The sequence below is a fragment of the Budorcas taxicolor genome, chromosome 15, assembly GCF_023091745.1.
Source record: "Budorcas taxicolor isolate Tak-1 chromosome 15, Takin1.1, whole genome shotgun sequence".
NCBI classification, from domain to species: Eukaryota; Metazoa; Chordata; class Mammalia; order Artiodactyla; family Bovidae; genus Budorcas; species Budorcas taxicolor.
Window position 1 is genome coordinate 79,801,381 of NC_068924.1, and position 16,364 is coordinate 79,817,744.

The following is a 16,364-nucleotide window of genomic DNA, read 5'->3' on the forward strand; positions in this document are numbered from 1 at the left end:
AAAAGACAGGAACAAAGCCCAGAGCAGTGATTGTGGGAAAGTCAGTCACAGGGAAATGGGGGTAGCTTAAAAGACCCAGCTCCTAAGGCTAAACAGACAAGATCTGTGTGTAGGGCCATCCATAGAGGTGAAAGTGGAGAAAGCTGAGGAAGGCAGGAGTGGAGCGAGTGCGCGCATGTGGGCACACACGCGCAGAGCCACTGCAGCAGGTCCCAGATCAAAAGTCAGCCGCATTGCTAAAGAAAAGGCTTGAGAGCAGAACCCACAGCCGGAAGCCTAGTCACGTCGCCTCTAGACGCTCCCTTCTTTGTCCATCACCTTTGCTTTCCCTCTAAGCCTCCCGAGCGGAAGAAGGTCAGGAACTACAAATGCACCCTTCCCTCTCTTGGCTTAAACTTTCCGGCAGATCAGAAGGGGGCGCGCGTGGGCTCAGCTGAGGTTACACCGGGAAGAGCTTGTTGAAGCAGGGGTGACAGTAGGTCTTGTCATTCTGCTCCTTGAAGACCCCCTTGGACAGCTGCGCCAGGCAGAAAGCGCACACGAAGTGCTCGGGGTGGAACTTGTAGCCCATGGCGCTGACGCAGCGGCCCGTGATGGGCTGTCCGCACCCGTGGCAGAGGGTTCCTCGGCGCTGATGGTAGTGGAGCTCACAGAAGGGACGCCCGTCCAGTTCAAAGAAGGAACCGGTAGAAAAACCGGTAAAGCAGTCCTGGGAGGTGAGGGGGAGAGAAAGACAAGCGGTGCAGATGTCAAGAAGTAAAGTGTCAGCAAAATTTCAGCCTGGAAATCCCTGCCAGTTTCCCGCCAGTGGACACACAGAGGTTAGAATATCGCCCCTCTGCAAACCAGACAAGCAAATGCCCACATGGATGTGTTTTGTGTTTTTTTTTTTTAAGAAACTTTTAATTTTGTATTGGAGTATAGCTGATGAACAAGATGGTGATAGTGTCAGGTAGACGGCAAAGGAACTCAACCATACATAAACATGTATCCATTTTCTCCTAAACTCCCCTCCCATCCAGGCTGCCACCTAACACTGAGCAGAGTTCCCCATGCTATAGGGTAGGTCCTTGTTGGTTATCCACTATCAGTATAGCAGGGTGAACATATCCATCCCAGACTCCCTCACTTTCCCGCCTCCTCGGCAAGCATGAATCCACTCTCGACGTCTGAGAGTTTGTTTCTGCTTTGTAAATAAACTCATTTCTTCTGCTGCTGTTGTTCAGCTGCTAACTTGTGTCTGACTCTTTGTGACGCATGGACACAGCTAATTTCTTTTTTAGATTCCGCATAGAAGGATGTCACACTGTATTTCTCCTTCTCTGTCTGACTTCACTCAGTAAGACAATCTCTAGGTTCATCCATGTGGCTGCAAATGGCATTATTTCATTCCTTCTAATGGCCGAGAAAAACGTGTATTTCTTTTAAGAAGCCCCTGTCAAATTCTCGCCCCGAGTTGTGAACCCTCTTACCAGCTGCTCCCCAGAAAGGAGAACCCTGCCTTTCCCGAAACCCAGAAGATAAGCGGGGATACCCACCCCGCACACGAAGCACTCTGGGTGCCAGACGGTGCCCATGGCTGAAAGGTAGTTTTCCACCACTGGCCGGTTGCAGCCCCCACATCTGGGTGCGAACATGCCCAGGAAGTCCTTCCGGCAATACGGCTTCTTGTCCTTCTCGTGAAAGCCTGGAGAGAGGGAAAGCAAGGGTTTGCTCTTGCGGTTTGAGACCTTAAACCAAGTTAGAGATGGAGAAGAGGGCAATGACGTACACTCTCCCACATTCAAAATGCACTGATAGACACCTACGTCAAGGGGCTGTCGTAAGAAAGGCGCGAGGCAGTGCAGCCACAGGGTTTCTGAGTCGGGCCTGGTTCACACTTGTTCTGTCACAGGTGGTGTCTGGGTCTTTGCAGTTCCATGAGCCGTAGCCCACGAGTCTCCTCTGTCCATGGGATTTTCCAGGCAAGAATACTGGAGTGGGCTGCCATTTCTCTCCAGGTGACCTTCCTGATACCCAGGGATCAAACCCACGTCTCTTCTTTACCACTCAGCCACCAGGGCAGCCTGTCTGATTTGCGCAAGCATTTAATAAGCGCTAAGGCCTATTCCTCCTCAACGCCTCTGCACATCGGCCTCTGCATTCCCAGGCCTTGATATGGCGAGCCCCGCCTCATGTCTCAGAAATCAACTCAGATATCCTCTAATCAGAGAGAATCTCTGCAGCCTGTATTTATCTCTTCATCTTTTTTTCATTGCCTTTTCTCTCTGACTGGAATGTTTGCTCTGAAAGAAACTAAGTATTTTGGTCTGGTCACTTTATAATCCCCAGTATCTAAAACAGTATCTGGGGCGGGAGAAAAGTGTCTAATATTTTAAAAGAAAGCAATATTAAATAATAATTTCCAAATTGATGCAAAAATCCAAATGTAATCATTCAAACCATATAAACACGTGAATTAGAAATGGATGGGGGCTTCCTTGGTGGCTCAGCGGTAAAGACTCCACCCGCCAATGCAGGAGACACGGTTAGACGCCTGATCCGAGAAGATCCCACGTGTCACGGAGCAACTAAGCCCGTGCGCCGCAACTACTGAGTCTGCGCTCTAGAGCCCGGGGCTGCAGCGACTGAGGCCTCAGTGCCCTCGAGCCCGTCTTCCACAACAAGAGAGGCCACCGCAGGGAGAAGCCCGTGCCCCCGCAGTCAGAGAGGAGCCCGCCTGCCAAAGCTGGAGAGACGCCCTCACCGCGAGGAAGCCCAGCACAGCCCTAGACAAATGCCGTGTCTTTCTAATGGATGGGCTCCTCTTTAACTGGGGAATAGAAAACTGTGCTAAGATTGGCTCAAATTTCAAAAGGAAGTTAAAGATTAATAAACTTAGCCACATTAAAAATATATAGGAATGACTTACGTTCGGCCAAAAAAGATCATTAGCAAAGACAAACACAAACAAGAAACTGAGGAAAATAGTTGCTACCTATATATCAGGAAAATATAGCTAAATCAAGGCGTTCCAAACTGGATATACGATTTCAATTATTGTTTTATAAAATGTGAAAAAAAAAAAAGAATAGAGAAATCAATCTCTAAAATTTTAATCAAGTTTTAGCAAATAAACCATACATCAAATTGATAATATGACTAAAGAAGGCAACAATTCATTCAGTGGCTCTAAAACACAGTATTTTGACTATATAATTTATTTATACATAGGCTGTATTCTAAAAAGAGCTACAAAAATCTTTTAAACTTTTTCCAATAAGGTTATAAAAGCATTTATTCACGGTAAAACCATTTATTCATAGTAAAACGTTTCTTCAGTTTTCCTGTATGAGATGTATTTCGAGATAACTAAATAGTTAATGATGAAATGGTACTGTTTATATAATCCCATCTAATAAACGCTGAAAGAGTGATGGAAAAGTCACCATTTTACAACTGAGATCACTGGTGATAGGCAATGATCATCAACAGGGAACTTGAAAATGGAGGGGTGAGGCTGACACTCCTTGCAACAGTGGTCAATCTTAGCATCAGTAAAAGTAGGTCAGGCTTCCCTGGTGGCTCAGACGGTAAAGAATCTGCCTGCAATAAAGGAGACCTGGGTTCGATCCCTGGGTCAGGAAGATCCCCTGGAGAAGAGAATGACAACCCACTCCAGTATTGTTGCCTGGAGAATTCCATGGTCAGAGGAGCTTAGCAGGCTACAATCCATGGGGTAGTAAAGAGTCAGACACGACTGAGCAAGTAACACTTTCATTTTTCAAAAGTAGGTCAACCAGTCATTACATACCTCTAGATATGACTCAACAAGAAGTACATAGCAGCCAGGATCTATGACCTATTCTCCCCTAAATACTAAACCTAAACTGAATCAAGTCTCTAGGTCTAAACTAACAATTTACAGAAAACACTGGAGAAGGCGGGGTGAGATGAAGATAGAGCAAAGAAGGCAAACGTCGTCATTAGGCAGCAGGCAGTCTAATCGAGAATACGGGGTGTTTAGAGAACGCAGGTCCCAGTTTCCTAATGAGTCAAAGCCACAAAAAAGTGAGGGAGACAGGATTGTCACAGGATTCAAAACCTTTGAGGGATAAAGCAGTCAAAGGCAGTGTATAAAGGATCTCGCTTGGATCCTGATTCAAACAAAGCAACTGCATAACACCATTTAGAAACTTGAGAAAAAAGCAACTGCATAACACCATTTAGAAACTTGAGAAATTGGGATGTGGGTTTTACATGAAATAAGGAACTGTTAATTTTGTGAAGTATGAAGGGTGTGCATCAGTTGGAGATGACATGGGCTGAAGTATTTAATGGTGAGATGATATGATTTTTAGGATTTGCTTTTAAATTATTCCCTTGAAAGAAAAGGCTAGGTGGTTTAGTAGTGGTTAGAGGAAATTCGTTTGGCAAAATGTTGGTATTTATTGAAATTTCCATAATAAAAAGCTTAGAAACAAATGTGTTGAGGTCTAAGTGCTTTCGTTTTAATACTTGAAATGCTCACTGTTAGGTGCAGATTAGAAAACCCCTGGCTCTTAAGGATCCTGTGTCCAGATGATGCGAGATAAGAAACCCATGGTGACTGCTTTTAAAAAATCTTTGAAATAAGTCTGCTTCACAAATAGACAACTAGCCCAAGAAGAAATACTTTTACGGGTACTATATCCAACATTATGGCTAAGAATGAAACGTAAAAGAAAGTATTGAAGTTCCAAGTTTTGCTAATTAGTAGTTTAATTTCTAATGAGCCAAGTAGTAAAAACAGTGTTAAATAAATATATATGCAGTGCCTCAAAACATATGGAGGTATTCACATATTTTTATATTCCTAGTGACAAAGACAAATGTTACTATTCCATTATTCTTTTAGAAAGTCATTTGATAATGTGTATCAATATTTTTAAAATATATAAATATCTCGATCCTAGAAGTTAATCTACATAAATAATTCAACAGAAGAAAAATCTGTGTTTAAAGATAGTCATTACAGCTGTACTAAGAAAACACAAGCAATCTAAATATATCGTTACAAACACATTTGTTTTCAGTATTTGGAACTATAAATAATGCCTTAGTAAACATCTTCAGGCATATAATCTTTTAAAATTTGTCTACATGAAGCCCTGATGGAATAACTGATATTATTAAAATTATTATAAAACTATTAAACAACATGGGAAAACGCTTAAGGGGAAAAAAAGGAATTTCAAGCATACTGTAACTTTTATATATACACAAATATTAATAAATGTAGAAAAATATTGGTAGGACAAATTTTTTGTTGCACTAGGTTAAGAAGTTAATAGATTACAAATAAAATTTTATGCAAGGTCTTATTGTCTTCACACTAAAAAAAAGAAAAATATAATAAATTGATTCACCCTCAAGCACTTATTCGTGTGATATATTCCCTCTGCTTCAAAAATCATTTCCTTAGACACCCAGATGGTTTGGTTCTGCACTTAACTCAGGGGTCTGCTTAAGGGAACAACAACTAGACCACTTTTTTCCAAGCAGAACCCTGTTGCTCTCCCTCATCCCCTCTCCTAAGGCACAGAGTAAGTTAGGTAATCAGTTAGTTGGCCGTTTGGTTGCCGTCTGTCTTTCTCACTAGAACATACGCAGCATGAATGCAGGGACTTTTTTTTTTGTCACTGTCCCCCTAGTTCCTAGAATAGTACCTGATATGTAGATAGAAGCTGCTCAAAAAACATGCATCGAATTCGCAGGCCTGTGAACAATACTACAACAGCAAGGTTGAGACCATGGCTTCAGAAGAGGGTTGCCCCGCATCAAAATTAACTAGAACACGCATAAACAGGTGAACTTTTCTAGAAGAAACTCTCCTTAGCATTTCCAAGGAGATTCCACCTAAAACAAAGAGGACCAGTAACAACCTCATTTTTGCAACACCTACTGTTTTACTGGTTCCAACTGAGGGTTCTCCCTGCAGGACTAAATCGAAATTCGATTCTTCATAGCAACCCTCTCATTTTACAAGGGAGAAAAGGGAAGCTCAGCGAAATCACAAATAACCAGATAGGCGGTGGAGGAACTGATTCAAATCTAGGCCTAGCTTCAAAGTCTAACTTGGACGTTACATCCTTGACCTTAAACGCATTGTCACCTTGAACTTTCCGCGGGAACTGAGAGTATCAGCTGAGCTTAAATATCATAACCCAATAATTTGGTAAATAGAAGACATCTCTAAATGTGCCCCACTCAAACAGCATGTAAGCAAAACACAAGAAACATTATTTCTAGAAACACACTTTGACCATAGCAACCAGATCCAAAAAAAGGCAATAGGAGGAGCCAGGGGTTCAAGTCCAAATCGTGCAGCTGCAGTGGCCCATAACCTCGGGGCATTTTCTGATATGCCTTGCCTTGTTCAACTATGCTTTCTTTGAAAAGCAGACGATTTAATAGATTTCTGAGGCCTCTAGATCTAAGAATGTAAACCAATAATTTTTTAGGCTGTCCTGTGTCCTTCTTTTCTGCCTCTGAGACAAAGAAGAGCTCAGTTGTTCTCTTTGTCAAAGAACGTCTAGAGTCTGATCAAGGACAACTGAAAGCGGGCATGCTAAGTCACTTCAGTCGTGCCCAACTCTTTGCGACCCCTTGGACTGTATCCCGTCAGGCTCCTCTGTCCATGGGATTTTGCAGGCAAGAATTCTGGAGTGGGTTGCCATTTCCTCCTCCAGGAGATCCTCCCGACCCAGGGATTGAACCCGCGTTTCCTGTGTCACCTGCATTGCAGACCAATTCTTCACCTGCTGAGCCATCAGGGGAAGCCAAGCAAACCAACACCCACAGCCATCTTTCTTGCTTCTGCGGCACACAGACTACAGCACACATCCGCCACCTGGAGAACTGGTCTATACGCTGACTGCGTGGCCCCACCCCACCCAGTGCTTCTGATTCCGTTGGCCTGGGTTGGGGCTCGAGACTCTGCATCCTTGACAAGTCCCCAAGCTGATGCTGATGTTTCATAAAACAAATGGGGTAGAACTGAGCTTGCCTAGAAGTAGGTGTCACCTGAGAAAATTGTGAGACAGGCCGACTGCCCTAGGAATGACCCTCGTCTAGGCATTTACAGGGGAGCTGGTCTCAAGCATGAGACAGTAGGGAAGTAACAGCCTCTGTTTTAGCTCAGGTGAGCCCCAGGAGAGGATGCGAAGGCAATCAGCCCAACTTGCTGTGATACCCCTGCAGTGAGTAATCCAACAAATTGAGAAAGTTTCAGCACTTAACTTTCCTGGAGGCTCTCTCCGGGGCCAATTACTCTGGAGGACAGATAAGAAACAGTAACAATTTGCAAAAGTACCTTGAGTGAAGAAAGGTGTTTGTACTCTGGTGAGGCTCACAGCCACCAGGGAAATTAGGGGGCACCGGCACGGCCTGGATAATGAACAATTAAAGAGAAAGACACGGGCGCTGGGGACCTGGTCCCTGTGGGAGGATGCTAAGGGCTGGTGTGCTTAGTGAGCCTTAGAGAGGAATCCTCTGAACTGAAACAAAAATGCAGATGGATTTAATTTCCCAGGAGGCTCAGCGGTTGCGCTGTCATTATAGGAACTTCGTGTGTGACTGTGGGACTCGGGGCCAGGCCGGATGCCACCTAATTAATGGAGTAACCATATGGCAGGAGGCGCATTTACAGAAAACAATGGATGAAAGCAAACAGCCAACCCAAGAGGAGCTTTGCTTAGTAACGGGCCTTTTTTGTCACTTGTCTCAATAAATATGCTTTAAGCGTGGCTTCATATCGATTATATAAAATCATAAATGACCAATTCAGCCTTGTCTAGTTAGAAGGGGCCCAAGCCAAAAACAATGCAAGCTAGCTACCTTCAAGGCATTTCCTGGTTATCCTACGGACAGGGTATTTTTCTTCTGCATTTAACTCACGTCTCTTCTTGAAATATGTATGCACTGGTGTCTGCTGTCAGGCACCTTCCACATCATAATTATCCACGGGCAGTATTCACTTGCTGACTCTTTCACCCAACACACCCTCAGACTTCTATGGCGACCAGTGCAATATAAATTGACCATGACTTAGACTAAATCTCAACGAAAAACGCTGTTTAACTAACGTGCAGTCTGAACATGAACGACCTAATGATTTGTGAAAAGCACGGAACAAGCTTCAGGGAGCAAGCAACTCACTACAACGCACTTCGCTAGTAGATTTTATCAGCGCTCCTCTACCCAGGTCTGTCTTCAAATAAAGTGTCCCGTGTTTGTGCCAAGAAAGTAAAGAGACCCAACGGCATAAGAGGGGTTCAGTCTCCATCAAGGGGCAGTTGCAATGGTGCAGCGGAAAACACGGAACGTGCAGAAGTGAAACCTGAGTCTAAATTCCAGTTCTCTGACTTTCTAGCTGCATGACTTAAAAAGAAAAAGTGACTTTACCTCCCCGATGCTCAGTGCTTCCATCTAATATTTGGTAAAATTATTCTCCCCAAGTTGTGCTGGAGATTAAATGAGTAATAGTCAGGAATATACATAGGGCTTCCCAGGGGGCACTCGTGGTAAAGCAGCTGCCTGCCAGTGCAGGAGGCATAAGGGATAGGGGTTTGACCCCTGGGTCGGGTTCCATCCCTAGAAGAGGGCACAGCAACCCACTTCAGCATTCTTGCCTGGAGGATTCCATGAGCAAAGGAGCCTGGAGGGCTGGAGTCCATGGCAGCACAGAGAGTTGGGCCCGACTGAAGCAACTTGGCGCACGTGCACGCTGCCTGCCTGATATTTAGGGCCTGGCCTCCAGGAGAACTAGCATGCCATGGGGCTTGCCTTCATACCCTCTTGAATCATCACTATCACAGTAGGTTAAGAATCATTCAAAACAGAAAGATTCATGGGGAAAAGAGAAAAGGGAAGACCACGCCACAGGTGAACTATCAAAGTCGTCTAAAATTTAAAGTGGGTGTTAGAGTGGCACCTAGCTTGGCAGAAACAAAACTAAACCAACAAACAGCAACACTAACATAAACCTGAAACCTGGATAATTAAAGAGGGAGACGCTGGTAACACTGAAGCCCTCCGGGGGCTTCCTGGGCCAGCGGTTAACGCTCTGCGCTTCCGCTGCAGGGGACATGGGTCTGGTCCCTACTCAGGGAACAAAGATCCCACATTCCTCATGCTGAGTAACACGGCCAAAAAAACCCTCAACCATCCTGAGCTCCAAAACATCAAAGGGGCTCAGGCTCGGATTATTTTAAACTCATAAAATAGTCTTCAAGGCTGTGAGCAGGATTGGTTGAAAGTCTGAAGAACTGTCAGAAAATCAGATTCCCCATCTGAACTGTAAGATGCAATGATTATTCTGTAAATAATAATTTACAGAATTTATTTCTGTAAATAACAATAATTTACAATTATATAAATAATAATAATAATTTCTGTAAATGATAATTACAGAAATGATTATTTCTGTAAATTTCAAGTCAGAGGGTCTCAATGTTCAGGGATATTGGACATGTACTATAAGAAAAGAAGTCAAGCTTTCTACTAAAAGTATTAGTCACTCAGCCATGTCCAACTCTTTGCAACTCTATGGATGATAGCCCATCAGGCTCCTCTGTCCACGGATTCTCTTGGCAAGAACGCTGAAGTGGGTTGCCATTCCCTTCTCCAGGGGATCTTCCTGACCCAGGGATCGAACCTGGGTCTCCTGCATTGCAGGCAGAGCCACAAGGCAGCTCAAAGCCATTACCGTCTGAGCCACCAGGGAAGCCTGACGGAATTAAAGGTCTACGTTTTTTAGTAAAAAATGGGAATTGAATAAAAGTTGGCATACTGAACGGTAAAAACCCCATCCCCTAATCCCTTTTACTAATTTTTGTAAAGCTGACAGAGAGCACAACTCTTTGGTAAAATTTACTCAAGACAGAAGACCTAAAATATTAATATTTAAGGGTCCTGCAGCACCCTACCTGAGTACCGGCCCACCAGTCAGCACGTGCTGCCTCACCCACAGAGCTTCCGGTTAGCATTAAAGTGTCTCATTCATTCTTAAATAAAGAATGGGCAAGAAAGGTCAGCAGCACTTGGCGAAGACCAATGCAGTGGGATAGAGGGCATCAAGATGTGATAGACGTCAAAGTTCAAAGTGCGCAGCAAGACGTCCCTCAAAGGAGACAGCTATGGACTATCTGCACAAATCTTGGACTCTTCCCTTACACCTAGGATATAAAACAGGTAAAGAGAAAGGATCTTTTCCGTGATGCTGGGAAAGACTGAAGGCAAAAGGAGAAGGGGAGATGGAGGATGAGATGGTTGGATGGCATCACCGACTCAATAGACATGAGTTTGAGCAAGTTCCAGGAGATGGCACAGGACAGGGAAGCCTGGCATGCTGCAGTCCACGGGGTCGCCAAGAGTGGGCCATGACTGAGCCTCTGAACAACAGCAAAGAGAAAGGGAGGCTGAGACAGGGATTTCTCTGAGAAAGCTGGGCTATGCCTGCTCCACCACCATCGCCAAGAGGCATGAGGCATGGTCCCGGGGACCCTCAAGTCAAGAGAGCGACTGCAACAGGACCACTCTGAGAGCTGGCCATGGGTGCCCTTCCCATACAGTTGATGGAATTTGACTCCTCCCCGGAAAAGATCCACAGGTGAGAGTCTGGTTAAACGGCCTACGGCCGCTGAATAGAGAGAGGCACCTGAAATTAAGTGCAGTCGTTCTAGCCAGCTTCCCTGGTGGCTCAGACAATAAAGCGTCTGCCTGCAACACGGGAGACCCAGGTTCAATCCCTGGGTCAGGAAGATCCCCTGGAGAAGGAAATGCAACCCACTCCAGTACTCTTGCTTGGAGAATCTCATGGACAGAGGAGCCTGGCAAGCTACAGTCCACGGGGTCACAAAAGAGTCAGACACGACTTAGCAACTAAACAACAGCAAAAAGAAAAGTCAGAGTTAAATATACACCAAGCCCAGAAAGTTCAAAGCAAATTAGACAACTTAGAACTTTCCTGCCCTCCAAGCTAAACCCTTCCACCCCTGTTTCTACCCTGGAGGGGTCAGCTATGGAGATTAGCAGTGGGTGTGAGAATAAAAGCAAGAAAGGACCAATGACCGGCCATAGCCCTCTTCCCTGGCCTTCTGCAGCTTAAAGGCCCCACCAGGGGAGAGAGTAGCTGTCACTTTAAATAAGTTGGAAGCTTTAGTTATTATACAGAATGAATTACCTAAGGATTTAGACTTGTGTTTTGTGTCTTAAATTTACTTTTCTATTTAGAGTAAGTCATTGAGAATAATCAAAAAAGACATAAGACCGCCTCAAATTTTTATTTAGAAGACAACTTTCCCTGTGAATTAATTCTAAAAGGACAAGAAAAAGAAGCTTTCTGATTTCATACATGAGTTATATTGGTTCAAAACAAACATAAAAAGAAAAAGTCAGAAAAAAAAAAATCAAGACAATGCAAAAAACAGAAGGGAGTAAAAAGCCGGCAACAGGGGCAAAACAGGTCACACAGAAAGGGTCAGGAACAAGAACAAAAGCTTAATAAAAAACTTCAGCCACGGAGGCAGGAAGACAGTGAAGCAGTGTCTTCAGAATGGCGAGGGACAGCTTCTGCCTGCTCCTGTCTACTTAAGGTAGACAAGATATTTTCAGATGCTCAAGGTTTCAAAGCTTTTACCAGGAGCTACTGGAGGGTGTGCTCCACCAAAATAAAAGCAATAATACACATTCAAAGATGGAGGAAAGGATTTAGTATAAGGGATTCCTGAGATAAAGTATTGCTTCTCAGCAGGCAGGCTGGAGTAGAAGGATGAAAGTCTCCTGGACAGATGTCTCCAAGAAAAAAAAAAGAAAGAAACGAACAGAACTGATGTATTACCAGAAGTGGTTGACAATTTTTGAGAGGGATTTCGCAGCTCTGTCAGATAAATTAGTGATAATTACAATGAGAATTAAGCTAATGAAAAAGGGATCCAGATGTTAATTTCAGGAAATAACACATGTGTATGAAAAGGACACCACGAGAATAATCGTCATCGTCATTATCAGTCTTCACGTGCCAGGCACTGTTGCAAACACATTGATATTGTCTCTTAAAATCCTCATAATGACCCTATACAGTAAGCATTATCATTTTTTCTTACTTAAAAAAAAAAAAAACCTTCTTGGTCGTGCCACATGGCATGTGAGAGCTTAGATTCCCAACCAGGAATCAAACCCATGCTCCTGCATTGGAAGGGCAGAGTCTTAACCACTGGACCACAAGGGAAGTTCTAAAGCAAGCATTATTATCAGGTCCATTTTACTCATGAGGAAAGTGAGCTCTGAAGATAACTTGAACATCATATGGCTAATAAATGCCACAGCCCAGATTTGAACCAGGCAGATGAACCCCCAGATCCACACTGTACTATATCACAGTTTGTTACATGACTCAACTGTGAGCAATATATATGTGACTGCCAACATGTACACACTGAATACTGATCTGATTTATAATTATGACCTAATTATAACTGAGAGAATAGGGGAGGGGAATTATGTTGGGGGTGGGTGGAGGAGTAATAACATTTCTAAATCCTTATCTCTCTTGGTAGAAAGTTAACATGCAATGCCTAAAATTGGACAAAAAAATCCATATAGAGGAATATACTGTTTAAAATACACAAGTAAATAATGTGCTGTGCTTAGTTGCTCAGTCGTGTCCGACTCTTTGCAACCCCCTGTAGCCCGCCAGGCTCCTCTGTCCATGGGATTCTCCAGGCAAGAATACTGGAGTGGGCTGCCATGCCCTCCTCCAGGGGATCTTCCCGATCCAGGAATGGAACCTGCGTCTCTGGCAGGGCATCAGCAGGCAGGTTCTTTACCACTAGCGCCACCTGGAAAGCCCCACAAGTAAATAACAGAAGAAGCTAAAATATTTAGAGAGGAGAACTGGACTTGGGGGTGGAAAAAGGAAAAGCAAAGGAGTGTTCTTTTTTAATATTGTTCGGCGTAGTATTTGCATTTTAAACTATGCATTTGTATGACTTTGATTTAAATTTTTCATTTAAGCAAAAGGTATCAACGTCAGATCAGGTAGGAAAGGGATGGCGTTTGGTACCGAAATGGGCACCCGGGGGGTCGAGGCAGGAACCAGGACCAGCAGAGAAGATCAGGGAAAGCCCTGCTGGTCCTCTTGTAACCGCCCGGGCCGTACCTTCTTCACCGAACACCTCTCCACAGTGAGCGCAGAAGAAGTGCTCGGGGTGCCAGGTTTGATTCATGGCCGTCAGCACTTTCTGGAAAAGCAACGGAGAGCGGTTAGGAGGCTGCAGAGCCGTAAAACACGAGCCGGGCTCTAACAAAACCTGCGCGAAGGCGCGGGCAGCGGGGCTCACTCACGTCCAGGATGGGGGCGGCGCAGTACGCACAGCGCGGGGAGAAGAGGCGGTGGTAGTCCTCAGAGCAGTAGGCCAGGCCGCTCCGCTCGAAGAAGGGGCTGGAGCTGATCTCCGCTTCGCAGTGGGCGCACACGAAGTGCTCGGGATGCCACGCCTGCCCCAGCGCGTGGATCACCTGCAGCGCGAAGCAAAGCTTGGCGTGGGGGCGCGGGCACTCGGGGTCCGCAGTGTGCACGACTCTGGGGCGTGCTCTTCCAGCAGCATCCATGGAAACGACACCCCGTGCAGTTAGGCCACACGGAGGCCAAGACCTCGGGTGCGCTCACGCAGCCTGCGGTCCATGGGTGTGTGTGTGTGTGTGTGAGTCGCTCAGTCGTGTCCGACTCTTTGCGACCCCATGGACTGCAGCCCGTCAGGCTCCTCTGTCCCTGGGATTCTCCAGGCAAGAGTACTGGAGTGGGCTGCCATTCCCTTCTCTACCTGTGGTCCATACTTCACGGATAATGGAATGCTGTTGGCTTTCCTGACTTAATAAATGCTCATTCCGCTATACTGCCCCAGAAAATTACAGACACGGAATAGAGCATAGTGGTGACGGACGATACGCTTGGCCTGAAAGGGATCCTGGGAACAGGAGAAGACCAATGACAGTTTTTCTTCCTCTGATCTGGACACCTCATCTCACACCCTGTGGAAAGTCAGGTCTCAACGCCCTTTATAATGCCTTGGATGAAGGATGGTGCCCAAGCAGGAATTTGTGGTCATGCTATGACGCTGGGATTGGCTGAATAATCAGTCACTTTGCACTGGGAAGATTTGAACCAAGGGAGCAGAGGGAAAATTATTCTCCATAAGGCAGTAGAGGAAAACGGTTACGAGCTCAAACTCTCAGGCCAGAATCTCCTGGATCTGGATCTTACATCAACCTCTTACTAGACTTTGGACCTGTCAGTTAATGACCCTGGGCCCTCAGTTTCCTCATCTTTACAAAGAGCTTGTAACCATTGAAGGGCTGTGTGTATGTGTGTGTGCCCTCAGTCACTCAGTCATGTCTGACTCTTTGTGACCCCATGGACTGTAGCCCGCCAGCCTCCTCTGTCCATGGGATTCTCCAGGCAAGAACACTGGAGTGGGCTGCCATGCCTTCCTCCAGGGGATCTTCCTGATTCAGTATTGAAGGGATAATGCAACCATTAAATAAAAGAAGACTTGTACAGTGCTTAGTTCCACACCCGGAGCACTGTGAAGGCTCGGTAAGTATTACTGAATTGTCCTAGGTCATAAGAAGAAAGAGCAGTCCTTGGAGGGTGGAGACCGACACACACACAGACATGGATGGCCATGGCATCGGTGTCCTGGCCCGTCCCACCTTCCCAGCGATCGGCTTCTGGCAGGAGGCACAGTGGCCCTTGGGTACTGTGGCAATCCCCAGGTTCTGCAAGTCCTGCTCCAAGCCCCCCAGCATGGAGTCCAGGGAGGCCTTGTGATCCTGCTTGTCGGATACGGGTTTCTTGCTGGCATCTGCTTTCGCTGCAACCTGTACCAAGAAGAGAACCACAAAGAGAGTTATCCTCTGGCATCTTCTGCACGGCCTCTTAGTCTTTCCCTGAACTTCCTCCAAGGCGCTGGAAGAATCGAACATTGCAACACCGGAAAAAAAAAAAAAATGCTTTCATCTCCCTTTCATTCTAAGTTCCTCGGGCTGAATGAACTCTGACTAGTCTTCCTGTTTGTAGATTTCTTTTGGCAGCTGGAAACCGAACGTAGGAAGATGACACCTTATCTCGTATGATGACTGCAGGTCAACAATTCATCTTTTTATTCATTTATGTTGCCGTGTTTATTGGGCAGCTGGTTTGTGCCACTCACTGCTCTAGGCTCGTGGTGCAGAGCAATTCTCAAGACTAACCTAGTGTCTGCCCTCATGGAATTTATTTTCTCTGAGTAATAGACAGCAAGCAATTAGAGAAATAATAGATGTCAGGGAAGAGACACGGATTATGTATCGAGCCAAAAGACAGAGAGTGGGATGGTGAGGAAGAATGGACTCAGATGAGGGCCATCAGAGAAGGCTAAGGAGCTGATACCTGAGCAGATATTTGAGTGATTTACTGAGACACAGAGATATTGACAATTGTGAGAACAGCATTCTATAGGGAAGGAAGGCCCAGAGGAATGAGATAGTCTGACACATAAAAAGTAAAAAGAGATCAGTAGGCTAGAACAGAGGGAGTGAGGATGAGTGAGGCCGGAGAAAACAATGGAAAAAGAGGCGATGATCACACAGAGCCCGCAGGATAAAGCTTTGGTTTTATTAATAAAAATACATAATTGGTATTATTTAATAAAGCTCCAGTTTTATTCCAAGGGTGAGGGAACCATTAGGGCACTTCAAGCATAAGAGGGAAAGAATCTGATTCACAAGATCCCTGCGGTAGCTGAGTGAGGAATTAATTAGGTGTGGACAAAGCAAGAGGAATCAGAGGCGCTCATTAGGCAGCTGGGATCAGAGATGACTTTGGCCAGTGATGGTGGAGAAGGTGGTCAGAGGTGGTCAGATAAAACTTGGTGGCGGGTTGGATTTATTAAAGAGAAACTCCAATGCAGCTGTGATAAAACATTCAAAGGGAAGACTTCAAACGACAGAACAGTTGCCCAACTCGTGTCTCTCAACTCCCAGTTTCCAGAGTACCGCAGCTTCCGGGCCAGAGGGCTGCAGCACTTCTCCACGGCCTCCGGCGCTGAAGCCTCAGCATCAGAAGGCCGCTGCGGCTTCCACCCACGCCCCCACTTGACCTCTCCGATTTCATCTTTGATTACTCAGTAAAAAGCCCCCATTGCGTAGAGCCAGCCAGGCTTCTAGCAGTCTCCCGAGAAAGTGATCTGCTCCCTTTGCCTTCAGGCCTCTGCCTGGGACAACCTCCCACTATCTCACTAAGCCAAAATGCTCACTTCCCTTCAAGAAACTTACCATTTGACACACTTCCTTCCTCTGCTATT

The 16,364-nt window shown here is 45.5% G+C and overlaps 1 protein-coding gene across 1 annotated transcript in view; it reads right to left on the reverse strand.

The window, feature by feature from the left end:
• Positions 1-439: 439 nt before the first annotated feature.
• Positions 440-16,364, reverse strand: part of LPXN (leupaxin) — a 38,520-nt gene continuing 22,595 nt past the window's right edge. The window contains exons 5-9 of the mRNA XM_052653227.1: positions 14,734-14,901; positions 13,366-13,539; positions 13,181-13,262; positions 1,539-1,687; positions 440-709 (exon numbers count right to left, since the gene is read on the reverse strand). Coding sequence (XP_052509187.1) covers positions 440-709; positions 1,539-1,687; positions 13,181-13,262; positions 13,366-13,539; positions 14,734-14,901 — 843 coding nt within the window. The remainder of the gene's footprint in view (positions 710-1,538; positions 1,688-13,180; positions 13,263-13,365; positions 13,540-14,733; positions 14,902-16,364) is intronic.